Source organism: Hyaena hyaena, unplaced genomic scaffold, assembly GCF_003009895.1.
Source record: "Hyaena hyaena isolate Hyena2069 unplaced genomic scaffold, ASM300989v1 scaffold_15, whole genome shotgun sequence".
In the NCBI taxonomy this organism is placed as follows: domain Eukaryota; kingdom Metazoa; phylum Chordata; class Mammalia; order Carnivora; family Hyaenidae; genus Hyaena; species Hyaena hyaena.
Window position 1 is genome coordinate 3,723,131 of NW_024080647.1, and position 16,435 is coordinate 3,739,565.

Here is a 16,435-nt window from a genome sequence, read left to right on the forward strand (position 1 = left end):
AGCCAAAAAGTCAGATGCTTAACTGACCTAGCCACCCAGGCACCACTGTTTGTTTGTTTTTCTTAAACATTTTTTAAGTTTTTTAAAAAATTTTATGTTTACTTATTTTTGAGAGAGAGACAGAGACAGAGCATGATCAGGGGAGGGGCAGAGAGAGAGAAGGAGACACAGAATCCAAAGCAGACTCCAGACTCTGAGCTGTCAGCACAGAGCCTGACATAGGACTCGAACCCACAAACCCTGAGATCAAGACCAGAGCTGAAGTCAGAAGCTTAACTGACTAAGCTACCCAAGCTTCCCTATTTATGTATTTTGAGAGAGAGAACTGGGGAGGGACAGAGAGAGAGAGGGAGAGAAAGAATCCCAAGCAGGTTCTGAGCTGCCAGCGCAGAGCCCAGCTCCAGGCTCAGTCTCACAAATCGTGAGAACATGACCTGAGCTGAAATCAAGAGTCAATCACTTAACTGACTGAACCACCCTGGTGCCACTAAAATGATATTTCCTTTTAGATTTTAATTGATTTCTTTCTCCAATATTTTCTTTCTTTAAAGCCATTTCACATCTATCACTCATTATGTCACAGTTTATTTTCATTGAAAAAGGATTTTTCAGAACATCCTTATTTATAACTCAGATTAAATGATTCCTTTTACAGACAAAAAAATGGTGCAACACATGTTTGTGAATGTCAGTTAATTCATAGGCCACTTGGCTCCTGCCCTTACTTTTTGTCTACTGATGATGTTGCTCAGATCACTTTAAAATTCTGCCTTTTGTCAAAGGTGTTCAAAATTTCTCTCCTAATTTCTCTCTTTCTCGCTTTTTTTTTCTTTCTAAACAAGATCTCATTTCTTTGATCCCTTTTGTACATTATACTTCTAAGACTTTTGCAGGGAGACATGTTTCACTAATAAAGTTTTGTTTTTCCTTTTATGATTTGGTTTTAACTTTTTCAAAATTTAAATTTAATTTTAGATTTACTTTACTAAAAAAATTACTTAGCTTGGAAAGTTTCTATTTTTTGAAGAATCTAAGTGATTCTTTGGATTGAGATTAACAGTATAATTCTGGTGTAATCATACCCATCATTGGAAAAACAACTTAAATGTCTTTAAGTAGTACAGTGGGTCCTCTTAGTGAGAGGTGACTCATATTCTTACATTGTCTGTGTACAGTGATAAAGTAGTAAGCAAGTTTCCACAAGACACACAGAATGGTCTCATTATCACACCATGTACATACAATGAATTTTTTAAGGGGAATAGTTTTCCTGAACTTCTTTGCTGTTTTATTCCTATTTATTTATTTTTTTTTAAATATTTTTATTTATTTCTAGGAGAGAGAGAGAGACAGTGTGAGCAGGGGAGGGTCAGAGAGAGAGGGAGACACAGACTCTGAAATAGGCTCCAGTCTCTGAGCTGGCAGTCGGCACAGAGCCCGACGCGGGGCCTGAATCCACGAACCGCGAGATCATGACCTAAGCGAAAGTCGGACGCTTAACCAACTAAGCCACCCAGGCGCCCCATTTTATTCCTATTTAACATTCAATATTTATCAATATTTTCTCATTCTACTGAATTTGCCTATAGTAATGTATAACAGATATATAGTTTGCCATCTTTTATTTTAACTGGTTTTCTCAGTTAATTGAAACCGTTTGTATGCCTTTTAGGAAGATTATAAAATAGGTTCAGCTTGATGCTCAGGGGCTTCTTCTGTTCTTTTCGAAAGCATGTCTTTTTCCTAGCCACTGCTACCTTTTAAATTCCCAAAATACTTTGCTCTAGCACCAAATTAGGCCCACCTCCTCATAGAGCCACTCATTCTAATCTTTTCTTCTTCTCCAACCTCTTCAGTTTTCTTTCTCGTAAATGAGGGCCTGAACCTGCTTAGCTAACCTGATAAACCAATTTATAATAATATGAGTTTGTCCTGGATTGCTAATATGTTATTTGTATCTTTTTAAGAGGACAGTTCAACAATAATATTTTAATCTAAAACAATGATGTTAATGACCATCTTATCTGAAAGAGTATTGGTTTGGTGGGCCTTTTCCCAACTGTCATATTATTTGATATGTTTCCTATGTTATCTACATTGAATACTAACTTATATAATTTGCTTAATTCAAAGTTTGATATCAAGTTCAGCAAACTTTAAATATATTTTGCTTTTTTACCTCTAAAATATATACTTGAGTTTGTATTTGGCTATTATATTTCTAAATAGGATAGCAATAAAAGCAACATTAGCATGAAGATTTGTTGAGTATATATTGTCTGATGGAGAAAGTTGAAATAAATTCTAAATTATTGGTCAGAATAGTTTTTAGATTGTAAGCAGTATGATCATCTGTGTGTGCTTGAGATTTTTTCTTTCTTTTCAAAAACAGCTATAATGGATTTCCAGTTCTTAGAAACAATTTATTTGAGAGACCTGAAGGATTTCTACAAACACAAAAGAACAAATTGCCTTCAAAATCAAGTAGTCCCAGTAGCCCTTCTCCCATGTTCAGAAGAACAAAACAGGTGCTTTGAATATTTTGCACGCTTCATGTATTCAAATATTAGAACAAAAGTAAATGTGACACTCTTACTTCCTTAGTATATTTTACTGCCCCATATTTATGACTAGATTATCATGTTCCTCAAGGCATTTATATTCACATTATTGAATTTATAGTAATGTGACTTCAAAACATTAACTAATTTTCCTGTCTTAGAACTTTACGTATTTTATAACACAAATTCAAGCAGAGGCTTGACTATATAGTAATTATAGACACATTTTGTTAGCAAAGTACTATAAAAGCATATGACTTCCAGTTACTCAGCATTCAGTTAATAAATAAGAATGCTTAACTGTGTACATTTATTAATGAGATCCTTGCTTTTTTTTTTCTAGGAAATTAAATCAGCCCATAAAATTGCCAAGAAGTATTCTTCCATTCCCCAAATGTGGTCTAGGTGCCTGCTGCGTCACTGTTACGGACTATGGTTTATTTGTCTGCCAGCTTATGTGAAAGTGTGTCATTCAAAAGTTAGAGCACTGAAAACGGCATATGATGTGCTTAAAAAAATGCAGTCAAAGAAGATGGATCCTCCTGATGAGGTAACACTTTTTTTCAAATGCATTTTAGGGGCACCTGGGTGGCTCAATCAGTTAACCATCCAGCTTCAGCTCAGGCCATGACCTCACGGTTGGTGAGTTCAAGTCCCGTATCACTTTCTGTGCTGACGGTCGAGCCCACTTGGGATTCTCTCTTTCTCTGTCTTTCAAAATAAATAAATAAACTTAAAAAAATGTATTTTAAATGTGTTTTTTAATACGTTATTTTAAAAACTTGAAAAAGGAAAAAACAGTATCATTAACTATAAAAAATAAAAAGCATTACTTTAGATTTATGTTCGTACATATTTTGTTTCTGTGCTCTCTGAATTTTGTGTTTCAGGTGTGCTACCGCATTCTCATGCAGCTCTGTGGACAATATGATCAGCCAGTGCTTGCAGTTCGAGTGCTTTTCGAAATGCAGAAAGCTGGTATTGACCCCAATGCCATTACTTACGGTTATTATAATAAGGTAATTACTTTGATTTAGTGGAGAGAAAGTATAACTTTTGTGATTATACAACCTTAATTTATTGGCAGAAGTCATTGATTCAGGCTTTGTTTGGCATTAATTTTGGAGTATTGAAGTATATTTTATAAATCAAATAAGATTTTTTATTCTATTTTGTCATATAATCTATTAGATACTCTTTAGCTTAACTATAAAGCCAGTGTACATTCACTTACCAATATTATTTTACTAATTATTTTTTTATTGTTGAATTCATAGGCTGTTCTGGAAAGTACTTGGCCCTCAAGAAGTCGTAGTGGCTATTTTCTTTGGACAAAAGTGAGAAACGTTGTTTTAGGAGTAGCACAGTTCAAAAGAGCTTTAAAGAAACATGCACACTTATCACAAACAACTCTCTCAGGTAACTAAAGGTTCTTAGGGGATGTTTATGTTTTACTTTAAAAAAAATTGATTAGTTACACTTTACATTTTTTGGAAATCTTACATAGCTTAAGAATATTTAATGTTTTCTAGTTTGTATTGCCATTAAGCAAATTCTAATATTATTTTCCCATTAAAAAAAACACCAAATTTCACTTTTTTTCTGGAACTGTTACATTATGACACCCTGGTGCTCTTGTTTTAGTAGTCAGTAATAATTCACAGTAGTTATAGTTGGTATAGTTGTATTTTGCTAATTATGTGGCACATTTCATGTTCAGTGTTAGTAGATTATTAGCTTGAGCAACAAAGTAATGTGTATTTTTGGTACCTCCCTGAGTAGTAAAATGCTGTCACATTGTGTTCTTAAAGCAGATGGCAGTGACCTGGATGCTATTAGTCATGGCAGCATGGATAGTGGTCATGGGACACACACTGTGGAGCAGGCACCTTTTAATACGGGTTTAATCAAAGTGTATGCTACTGATGATAGATCTAGTACAGGTTTGTGTGTGCTTATGTATACATTTATTATGGTGCGATTTACAAACTAGATTTTCTGGTCTGTCTTTTTTAGATTTTAATTTTCAATGATTATTTATGTTAACTGTCACTTTTTAATTTTATGTGATAGGTACTTGGTTTGATACTGTGTCTAATAACTACCTGCTTTTTTATTCATTCTTTATTTGAATGGAAATAAACATTTAAAAGAGAGTCTATTCAAGTAGTTAGCAGATGATAACCCAGTTAACTCTGAATAGCACACAGATATCCTTATCATGTCATTTTTTAAGGATAAATTCTTCCTTATAATTATGAAAACATTATTAGAGTTTTCTTAAAAGAGAAACTTTATAGCCCTGATCTGAGTTAATAGTACATATCAACATCAACTTCCTGGTTTTAACAGTGTGTTATATATCATGTCAGATAGTATCGATGAGTTTCATTAAAGTATCAGATTTGTACATAACCTTCCTCTAAGAATTAAAACTGACACAGTGAAACTTGTTGAATAATTCTGTCCTCTTCATTAGTACATTAAAAAAAAAAAAAAACATGACTTTTGTACATAATATAAGAGCCACCTCTTAACAGAGAGAAATTTTAAATTAAAAATCCAAGCATTAATAATAAAATATGAAGGCTTCTTTCTCTAGATATGGTAACATTATTTTGGTCTGTCTTCTTTTATGCCTACTTTTAAGACTAATGAATGTAAGCAAATTGTGTTGTAATGTAATTTTCATAGTTCTTACTTGGCTGATTTTAATTTTTGATCATGCAGTATGAATTAATCTGAGTTAAAGTAGTCATCTTCAGGCATTCTCTCTTAAAAATGAAGAAATCAATTTCATTTCTTAGTTTTATTTTATTTCAGTAATTTCTACACCCCACATGGGGCTCGAACTCACAACCCCAAGATCAAGAGTCACATTCTTTCAACTGAGCCAACCAGGGGCCCCTGTATCTTTTGTTTTTAAGTGTGGCTTTTGAAAAGTTTATTTTAAAGCAGTGCAGAATCTAATAAAAGCATGACTTCCCATCACGATCATCTTCATATTTTTTAATTTGTATTTTCTGTGGAAATGGAGCCCAAAGTTTGATTAGAAAAAATACAAACTCAAAATTATAACAGATAATTCTAAAGCAAATACCTAGTGATACTTAATATAGTTTCTTTACATAGTTCTTTATAGGTTCCATATATAGTCTCTTTCATACAGTCATAACTGCTTTGTGTGTTACAAACCTGGAGACTTGAGATCCAAACCAAAAGGTTAAGTGGTTTGCTTAAAATCATGTCTCCTAAGATTGAGAAGTAGAGTTTAAAACCTTATATTTTGATGCTAATCTAGTGAAAACAATTTGCTGAACATTATAGAGGACTTCTTGAACAGCAGTGTATTAGAAGTTTTCTTCTATCAGTGCAATGTTTGCTTAACAGTGATACTAATTTTTTTCTCATTCCCATGTATTTGTACTCAAGTGCAATTCAATAATTATTCAGTTGAATTTTCAGAAAAAAGAATCACCTATCAATAAATTTAAATTAACCCTTTTTCTTGAGTAGAATCATTTAGACATTTGGCTGTGGTAATCTGTGTGTGAATGTTCTGTCAGGAATTCCCTGCAGATTTTTCTTCTCCATTGCTTAGCTGGAACTTAGACTTTCACGTGGACAGGTCATGGACTTAAAGAACATCTGGTTTGTCTGTATCTTTATGAGCCCAGATGGTAGTGTGAATGTACGTAGTCTCTTTTGATGGCAGTGTGGAGCCAGAAATAAATTATTTTGAGATCATCCCATCTCCCGTTAATAGAGATACAGGAGGGGAGCTGACAAAATAATGCTTTTAATTGGAAGTTATCCAGAAAATTGCTCATAAGTAAATCTAAACACTAATACGTTCCTCCTAAATCCAGTTGTTCTCACTGAGGAAGTTTATGATAAACAGCAGAAGGGTTTTGTCTTTTTTTTTCTTTTTTTCCTAGGTGGCCAGTCTGATCTTGGGTATAATTCATTATCTAAGGATGAAGTTAGAAGAGGGGATATATCTACTGAAGAAATTCAAGAAGAAAAAGATAAGAAAGGGAGTGATTCTAGTTCCCGTAGGTATTATTTAAGTTGATACTGTACACATTTGTAAACTTCTGTTAACAGAAAATACAAGTGGCTTGAGGTATAAAAGTACTAATTTTACTTTCCATGTTCCCATTATAACTCCTCTTTCCTCCCATTACAGGCCCTCTTCACCACCTAATGTTCCAACACACAAATACTTTACGTGTAAAGTGTATAGTCTCAGTGACACAACACTCTCCAACCAAATACTACTCTTGTAGTAGAAATATATACATTTTTTCAAACAGTGACTCTTTTCTAAGGTTTAACGATATTTTTATGTAATACTTTGTTAACAGTCTGTGACTTCTATTTTTCTCCTTTGCCTACCTCCATCAAGAGCAGTGTTTCACAACCAAAGAAGAAACGCAAAATGTACAGACCTCCCGCATGACCAGTACTTAGTAATTTGACACAGATCTTGAGCCCTCAAATAACTGGAATCATTTACCTGAGATTGACAAATAGATGTAGAGGTGTTTGGTATTTTCTTATCACCTATTTTAAGTTAGAAATATTTAGAACTGAAAGCTACTTCTCTTTATGCCTTCTATGATGTAGATAGCTTTTATCTTAACAATTTCATTTTAATCTTTACAGTGTCAGAGAGTGAGAGTGCAAAAGGAAGTGCTGATTGTCTTCCTGAGCTTAATTATCAAAGTTCTTCCAGTATAGTTCGCCCCAGTGGCACCAGTAACAGCGGTGCTGATAAAATATCAGGAGAAGGCACAGGTAAGTTGAATAGTATACCTCTCTTATGTGCAGAAGGTCTTGTGTCTATATTTCTAGTCTGCATTTCTAGTGAATTTTTTTAAGTCTTTATTCTCCAAGATTATTTTTTTATAATTTGTGTAGCCTCTTGTTGAATAGCTTAGTAGTTTGAATTATATATTTTATAATACACTTTTTCAAGCTTTTGTTATAACAAAGTATAAGGCCACAGCTACAAGCCTCACACATCTTTTGAGTTTGGAATGTTGGGACTTTCTGGAAGGGGGAAGTGGGAGCAAGTGAGATGATCCATCTGAGGACAACTTACGCTTAGCCAGTTTTTAAATGAAGCATATAGTTCTTTTTGTTTGTTTTGTTTTAAGTTTATTTATTTATTTTGAGAGAGTGAGCACGAGCAGGGAAGGGACAGAGAGAGAAGGAGAGAGTGGATCCCAAGCAGGTTCTGAGCTGTCAGCACAGAGCCTTTGATGTGAGGCTCCATCCCTCAAACCATGAGCTCATGACCTGAACCAAAATCAGGAGTCAGACACTTAATTGACTGAACCGCCCAGGTGCCCCTGAAGCATATAGTTTTTTAATCATCATTATTGTCCCTGTTTTCTCAGAAGCAAGGGCATAGTCTGCCAGATAGTTTAGATAAAAATACCTAATATTTTTTCTTTTCAAAGTGCTTTTTATATTTATTAATAGAGCAATGCTTAGATTAATGAGAGGGGAGATAAGCATTCTTTTAAAGATGAGAAAACTGAGGTATATTCTGACTGTTGGCAGGTCATATCAGTTATCACCTAATTAATGGAAAAGTCAATTTAGGATTTGGGATAATATTTGCTTTCAAATTCTTAATCAAATCATTTTTGGGGGGTTATATAGATATAACATTCAAAGTTTTAGTCTGATTATATATTATTTTATTATGGTATTTGCTCAATTCTGTATCATGTGTAATCAAAACAACTCTTGAAGAATTGAGCTGTCAAGGCTATAATATCTTGGTTTATAAATGGCCTTGCTACCATGATGTTTGTCCTTCTTCAGCATAGTTAGTTATGCCTCTAGCTCAGCGGTAGGCAAACTATGGCCCATTGGCCAGATTGGACCTGCAGCCTATTTTTGTACAGGCCTAGAAGCTAAGAATGGTTTTTACATTTTTAAATGATTGGAAAAAATTAAAAGAAGAATAACATTTTGTTACACATGAAAATTCTATGAAAGGCAAACTTCAGAGTTCATACATAATGGATTATTGGAACACAACTGCACTCGTTCATTTACGTACTGTCTGGCTGCCTTTGTAATACATCAGCAGAGTTGAGTAGTCGTCACAAACACTAAAACATTTACTGTCTGACGCTCAACAGAAAAAGCTTGCAGAGCCCCCTGCTCTAGCTGTCAAGAAAAAAGTTAAATAATCTGTAACCATCTTACTTTGCATTTCTATATTAGATAGTTGTTATAACTTAAACATTAAAATTTGTTTTATTGGCCTCGTGGAATTGCCTCACCACCATTTAGTCCTTCCTAGTCGTTGTCTAATTATAACCCTTAGTAACTTGCCTTTGGTAGTCTTTGCGCTGTTGTTCTTTCATTACCATCTATTCATGCTTGCCTTTTTCCTAAGATCTACTTTTATGACCTTGCCGTTTAATATGATTATAAACCTTCCTTTTATCCTGACATTTTGTCGAAGTAATCAGTATCTGACTCATCATCTGGCTTTTTTCTTTGCTTATTAACAAGTCAGGTTTTAAAAGCCTATGGTAGGACCACCAGCCACATCTTTCTCCTTTTATCAGAAAAGCAGAAATTTTTCCAGAAACCCTCAAAAACCACCGCTTTAATATTACTGACCAGAATTATGTCACAGAACTGCCTGATCCAAAGAAGTTACATAGTTTGTGCTCTGTGTTAGAGGCATGAAGCATCCAGCATAATCTGGTGGAATTTAGCATTTATACAAACCTAGGACTGGACTAATTTAACTCTAAATAGCCAGGTAGTATTTTAGGCCTTGCAGGCCACGCACAGATCTGTTACCTAATCTTCTTTGTAGGTATCTGATTTTTACAACTTTTTAAAAATCTAAAAACCAGGGGTGCCTGAGGATGGTTAAGCATTCTCCTCTTGATATCGACTCAAGTCATGATCTCACGAAGATGGGATTGAGCTCCACGCCAGGCTCTATGCTGAGCATGGACCCCGTTTGGGATTACCTCTTTCCTTCTCTCTCTCTGCTCTTCCCCCGTGTGTGTACACTCACGCTCTCTCTCTCTCTTGCTCTGTCTCAAAAATAAATAAATAAACTTTTTTAAAAAATGAAAAAACCAGGGTTGCCTGTACAAGAACAGTCACCAAGCCAGATTTGGCTCAGAAGCATAGTTTGCCCTCCCCTGGTATAATTTGATAACCAGCTTTATTTGTCTTCAGGCTGTAGCATGGTTCTGACTTTGCAAGAGAGCCCTTGCACAGCTATTTAAATGCAGTCCCAGAGTACTGTCTTTGGGTTGTAAAATTCCTCCAAGTCTTTGATAACATTTAATCTGTCAAGCAGGAGATTTTTCAGAGTGTTAGAAGAAAGTATATTTTTTATGTCCTTAATCATGAGGTGATATAGAACCAAAGAATAAACTTTTCTGCTATGCTATTTTCCTTGTTAATGGTATATGCTTATTATATTATTAAGTTGTAGGCTTTATGGTCTCCAATATTCCCTTTTATCTCCTTTCCTGTTACCTGAATGCATTACATGGCAGGAAAAAGGCACATTTTTAGTAATTGCCTGGTGATAGCACACTAGTTCTGTTGGATACACATATAAAAAGAATAGTTAACAATACCGTACCTAGACTCCTGCTTTAAAGAAGATTCCCACCTTATTAGGACAATTAAAGTGATCAGAAATCTAAATGTCTGCTTTTAGCCCTGGCATCTAAGTAATTTGGCAAAAAGCAGTGAAAAGTGTTTCTGAGTAGAAAGTAGCCATTCATATTTGACTGGGAATAAACTTGCAAACCATATGTAAAACAAAGGTAAAATTATTTAGCCATATCTAGGATTTACAGCTTTTTAGAATAATTTTTATATATGGATAAAACTAACATAGCTGCCTTTTATTTGGTTTGGTTTAGCGTTTTTGATTTTGTTTTTCATTTTTATATGCAGAAGACTTAGAATCTCAAGGTCATCTAGTATAACCACCCTTGTATAATCATTGCTTAATCAATTTAGTCAAATTAATATAAATTTATTATTAAATATAGGAAAGGTACATCTTTCAAAACATTTCTTTAGTACACACAGTGTTACAGTAGTTTCAAGTAAACAACATAGTGATTCAGCTTCTCTAGATGTATGCCGTGCTTACCACAGTGTGGCTACTATGTGTCACTGTAGGACACTATTACAGTATCACTGGCCGTATTCCCTGTGCTTTGCCTTTTATTCCCGTGACTTATTTCTTCCATAGCTGAAAGCTTATATATCTCCCACTCCAAGAAAGGCAAATATTAATCTTAATTTATCAGTTTTAAAAAGCAGTACATGCTGAGGCTCCTGGATGGCTCAGGCAGTTAAGCATTCAACTTTGTTCAGCTCAGGCCATAATCTCACAGTTTGAGAGTTCAAGCCCCGCATCAGACTCTGTGCTGACAGCTCAGACCCTGGAGCCTGCTTAAGATTCTTTGTCTCCCTCTCTCTCTTCCTCTCCTCCACTTGCGCTTTGTCTCTCTCAAAAATGAGTAAACATTAAAAAAATTTAGAGGTGCCTGGGTGGCTCAGTTAGTTGGGTGTCCAACTTAAGCTCAGGTCGTGATCTCAGTGTTCAGTGAGTTCGAGCCCTCCGTTGGGGTCTGTGCTGACAGCTCAGAGCCTGGAGCCTGCTTCAGATTCTGTGTCTCCCTCTCTCTCTGGCCCTCTCCCACTGACACTCTGTCTCTTTCTCTCAAAAATAAATAAACGTTAAAAAAATATTTTTAATTTAAATAAAAATAATTTTAGAAAACAGTACATGCTAATGCATACCTTTCAGAGTCCGTCATGTCTGGACTTGAATCCCACTTCTGTCACTTAAGGACTGGATAACTTTGGGCTAGATAATTAATCTCTCTAAGTGTCAGTTTCTTCTCAACCCATAAGGATGTTGGAATGATTGTAGTAGATAACGTGAGTAAAGTGCCTATTTATGGTATCTGTCAAATAAGACAGTACTCAGAAGTAATAACTCAGTCAATACTTGCTATTATCACTTTCATTACTTGGTATTTTCAAAATGTAAGACACCTTACATTTGCACATTACATTTTTTATGGCTAAAAACACTTGACTTGTTTTTCAGAAAGCACGTCTGAGCTACTCTTAATGTCATCCTTTGAGGGTCCAAATGAAACAGGAAACAGTCAAAGTAGATGCTTCAGGAAAAGACATAAAAGTGACAACGAAGCTGATTTGCAGCAGCGACTCTCCTGGGGAAACAGAGAGAGCAGTCTTAGCGGAGGAGTACTGGTGGGACTTGTGCTCAGTAGAGTCAACCAGGAAGCAAACCCTGGAGACATGGCCGAAAAACTAGGAGCTGATGCAAAAATTCTTTCAAATGTGATCTCAAAAAGCACAAGACCAAATAGTCTTGATATTGGAAAGCCACCTTTAAGATCAAAAAGAGACAGTCTAGAAAAGGAATCTAGTGATGACGATACACCTTTCGACGGTTCCGATTGTTTGGCAGATAAAGTAGATTCTCCTGTTATTTTTGATCTGGAGGACTTAGATAGCGAAACAGATGGATCAAGAGTGGGATATGTTGCTTCACAAAACCCCAAGAGGATTCAGCGTCTCAGCAGCAGCTTTTCAGTAAAACCCTCTGAAAAAACGGATGTCGCCACAGGATTTGATCCCCTCTCCCTTTTAGTTGCTGAGACTGAACAGCAGCAAAAAGGGGAGGAGGAGGAGGAGGAGGATGATAGCAAAAGTGTTTCAACACCATCCGCTAGGCGCGATTTGGCTGAAGAAATTGTGATGTATATGAATAACATGAGCAGTCCTTTGACAAGCCGCACGCCAAGCATTGACTTGCAACGGACATGTGATGATAAATCAGCCAGTAAGAAAAGTCCAACGTTGGTCAAGGCGTGCAGAAGGTCTAGCCTGCCGCCTCATTCTCCTAGGCCCATGAGACTTACCAAATCTAAAAGTTACACGAAAACTGAGGAGAGACCAAGGGACAGGCTCTGGTCTTCTCCAGCCTTCTCACCTACTTGCCCATTTAGGGAAGACTCTCAAGATGGATTAACCCATTCATCACCTTCATTTAATTTAGATACACTGCTAGTACCTAAACTAGATGTTCTAAGGAACAGTATGTTTACTGCTGGGAAAGGAGTTGCAGAGAAAGCCAGCAAGTGGTATTCAAGATTCACCATGTATACCACCTCTTCTAAGGTAAGTTCTGTTCATGTTTTCTACTTTCCCTTTTACCCTCCTCCACCACCGGGAGCCCCTTCCTTGCAAAGATGTCCATTTTTACCATTCTCCTTAAACACAACTTTACCAAAAAAAACCTCTTGGGATGCATAAGTTTTGTAAGTATCAGAACTTAAACTTGAATAATAAATTCAAAGGAACATTCACTAAGGCTATGTTTATAGTTCACTTTTGAACAAAAATGATTTTTAGCTGAAGTAAAAATTAGTGTTATATGAAATTGCCTACTGAACTTCATTATTTCCTTCAAAATGGAGATTTTTTTTTTCAGGTAGTTTCCAGCATGCCTTCAAAAATTACCAGCTGACATAGGATTTTTCCTCCTAGTTAGGATGCAGTAGCTTGTGATGGACCCACATACATATCTCCCAAGAGCAGAAAGCTAAAGGAAATATAAAGTATCTTTTTAAAGTCATCAGAGAATTGCTGAAGCAACTAGAAAGTGCTGGGGGATGATTCTGGCAAGAAGAGAATTGCAGAGAGGAGCCGGACACTCTATAACTACAACATATGAGAGCATTGTTGACTCTGAGCTCAAAACTGGGGGTTGAAAATCCCTTATCAGAAGACTGAGGAGAAGCAAGGGGCCACAGAGCTTTAGGGATCTTGTAAGACTGGAAAGACAAAATTAGAGGCTTGAGGGTTCTCAAATAACACTAATTTTTTTCCTTCAAGATATGTTCCAAGTACGGATAGTAGTGCATGAGACAGGAGGCTAAAAAGGTAAGCCGAAAGTCTCTGACAAATAAGAGTTTTCAGCAGTTTCACGGTGCTGAGAATACAGTTGCAAAGAGGTCCCAAGTTCCTAGGGAGTGGGAGTAGAGGCAGGGGAGCTTTGGTAAGCACACCAAGCACTTAGCTGAGACGCCTGCAGGGCCATGCCTTAATGGTGCTGGCAAACTAGAGGTGGACTATGCCTGACCAGAACTGCACCCTGGGCTTGACTCAGCTCAGTCTGTGATTAGATGAAGATAATCAGCCTTTATCTAACACATGAAAGAGTGTGCCTTTTCTGGAGGAATAGCATATCATCTAGAGTCCATATAATTTTTTAATATTCTATCATTTAATGAAAAATAGCTATACCAAGAGACAGGACCATAACTAAAAAACAAAAAAGAAAAACAGTGGGAAGAGACCTTCAGGTGGTCCAAATAGTTAAATTAGCAGGAGAGTTTGAAATAATTTTAGTATGTTCAAGAAAATTGAGGAAAAGGTGGGAAACAGCAAAGGTAGAAAGTTTCACTGGAAAGAATCAAGTATAAATTCTAGAACTGATAAAGATATGAAATTGAGAATGCAGTAGTTGGATTTAACAGCAGACAAAACACAGAAAAAGAAAGTAGTAAACTATATGGAAACTCAGTGAAAAATATCCACTCCTGCAAAACAAATAGAAAATACAAAAGCGGAGGTGGGATTTAGTGATAGTGCCTGACATTGATGTAACTGAGTTCCAAAAGAAGAAAGAATGAGATAGAAGGAACATTTAAAAAGCGAATTGCCAAAGATTTTCCCAAACTGATTGAAGATGGCAACTCACATATTTAGAAGATCTTCAAATGTCAAGCAGAATAAATGCAAAGAAAACTATACTTAGGCATCTCCTGTTAAAAAAAGATAGAAATGGAATACAGAGAGGAAATCTTAAAAGGAGCCAGGGACAAGACCTATCTTACCTTCAGAACAACAGTAAGAAACTGACACTTGTCTTCTGAACAGAAACTTTGATGTCAGGAGATCCTGGAAAGACACCTTTAGAGCACTGAGAGAAAACTCTCACCCTATTTTCCCATACCCAGCAAATATCGTCTCTAAAAATTAGGGTGAGTCCCAGTTCTACTGTGGTAAGGTAAGGCCACCAAAGCCCATCCCTCCCACAGAATATAACTAAAAAATCCAGACAAAACACAAAAGACAACTATCTAAGAATTCTGAAAAAACAGGCAGATTGTGGGGAGGGACCCGGACAGAGGTGAATTCCCCATTTCCTTTCTCCTGCACCTTTGCCTCAAGAGCAGGTACAGTCACTCTGTGGTGTGGCAGCCCTGGCAGCCAAGACTTCAAGAGAAACCCCACGGTTCCTGGCCAGAAGAACCAGAGAAGTGGGCAGCTGTGAGCTGGAGAGTTCGAGGGGAATCTGAGAGAAGGGGATTCCCAGATTCTGTGAATGGCCCAGACAAGTGTCCCCTGAGCCAAACATGCATGGGACAAATGCAGACCAGCAGAGACCAGGCTTAGAGGACTAAGCTAACAATTAAGTCACTGCCTACAAAAATTAAAACACAAATTATAATCTGAACATTATTGCCAGACTGCTATAGCAAAAGCATGTGTTCTCCAAAAGATTGTAACGGCACCCAGACTCCAAAACATAATATTCATAAAGTCTAAAATAAAATCCAGAATTGCTTGATAGTTAAAGAACCAGGAAAATGTGACCCAGTTCTGAAGGGAAAGACAGCCCAGAAATGACCCAGATGTTGAAATTACCCAACTGAAACCCTAAAGCAAGTATTATAACCAGGTTTCCTGAGGTTAAAGAAAAACACATTTGAATAAGTGAAAAGGATTCTCAGCAAGAAATAGAAACTATTTTTGAAAAACACCAAGAATAACTAAAAGAAAAGTCTGAAATAAACTCATTGGATGGACTCAGCAGAATGGAGAGGGATAGAAGAAGGAGTCTCAGAGACTTATGGGACAATAGCAAAAGATACATAATTGGAGTTCCAGAAGCATTAGAGAAAAGGATTCTGGTAGAAAAGATATATAAGATATATATAAGATATATATAAAAAATAAGTGGCTCAAACTTCGCAAATTGGATAGAAGATTTAGATTTACAGGTATAAGAGGCTCAGTAAAGTATTAGACAGGATAAACTCAGAGAAAACTACATCTGCACATGCATGAGCAAACTGCTAAAAAGCAAAGATATCCATCTATTCATAAAATGACTGCTGGGGCGGGTTGGAGGGGGGAAATAATACAAAATATCCTGAAAACTGTTAAAGAAAAATGACACATTACCCACAGAGGAATGATGATTTGAATGACCATGTATTTTTTATCACAATCCGTGGAGGAAAGAATACACTGAAACCATACCATGAATGTGCCAAAAGACCTGTCAACCCAGAATTCTATATCCAATGAAAATATTCTTTAGGGGTAAAGGCGAAATAAACACATTTTCAGATAAAGGAAAAGAGTTCATGGCCAGCAGACCTGCTGTATAAGATGTGCTAAAGGAAGTTCTTCAGGCTGAAGAAAATGATACCACAAGCAAAACTGTATCTGTAGGAATGAAGAACAAAATACATGGTAAATAGTTGTGTAATATTAAAAAAAAATACTTTTATCTCTTAAATTCCTTAAAATTTTATAATTCTCCAAACCCAAACTTATGACATGTTATGGAATATGCAGTATATGTATGTACATGTTTTACAGTGGTAAAGGGATTCACTATGCTGACGTTCATTATAGTGTTATATACAAAGTGGTACAATATGCACTTGAAGTATGCTGTAAATGATTAGGTGTAGATATTCTAATTCCTAGAGCACCCACTTTAAAAACACAATGAGATGTAG

At 36.1% G+C, this 16,435-nt stretch overlaps 1 protein-coding gene across 4 annotated transcripts in view; it reads left to right on the forward strand.

Annotated features, from left to right (window-relative positions):
• The window catches only part of DENND4A (DENN domain containing 4A), a 134,270-nt gene that overhangs the window by 92,613 nt on the left and 25,222 nt on the right, over positions 1 to 16,435 (forward strand). For 2 of the 4 annotated variants that reach the window (XM_039219145.1, XM_039219153.1), the window contains exons 16-23: positions 2,393 to 2,528; positions 2,905 to 3,111; positions 3,452 to 3,580; positions 3,839 to 3,980; positions 4,373 to 4,504; positions 6,500 to 6,616; positions 7,230 to 7,361; positions 11,695 to 12,794. In XM_039219145.1, the coding sequence (XP_039075076.1) occupies positions 2,393 to 2,528; positions 2,905 to 3,111; positions 3,452 to 3,580; positions 3,839 to 3,980; positions 4,373 to 4,504; positions 6,500 to 6,616; positions 7,230 to 7,361; positions 11,695 to 12,794 (2,095 nt within the window). The remainder of the gene's footprint in view (positions 1 to 2,392; positions 2,529 to 2,904; positions 3,112 to 3,451; positions 3,581 to 3,838; positions 3,981 to 4,372; positions 4,505 to 6,499; positions 6,617 to 7,229; positions 7,362 to 11,694; positions 12,795 to 16,435) is intronic. The other 2 variants (XM_039219160.1, XM_039219164.1) reach the window with 1 other exon arrangement.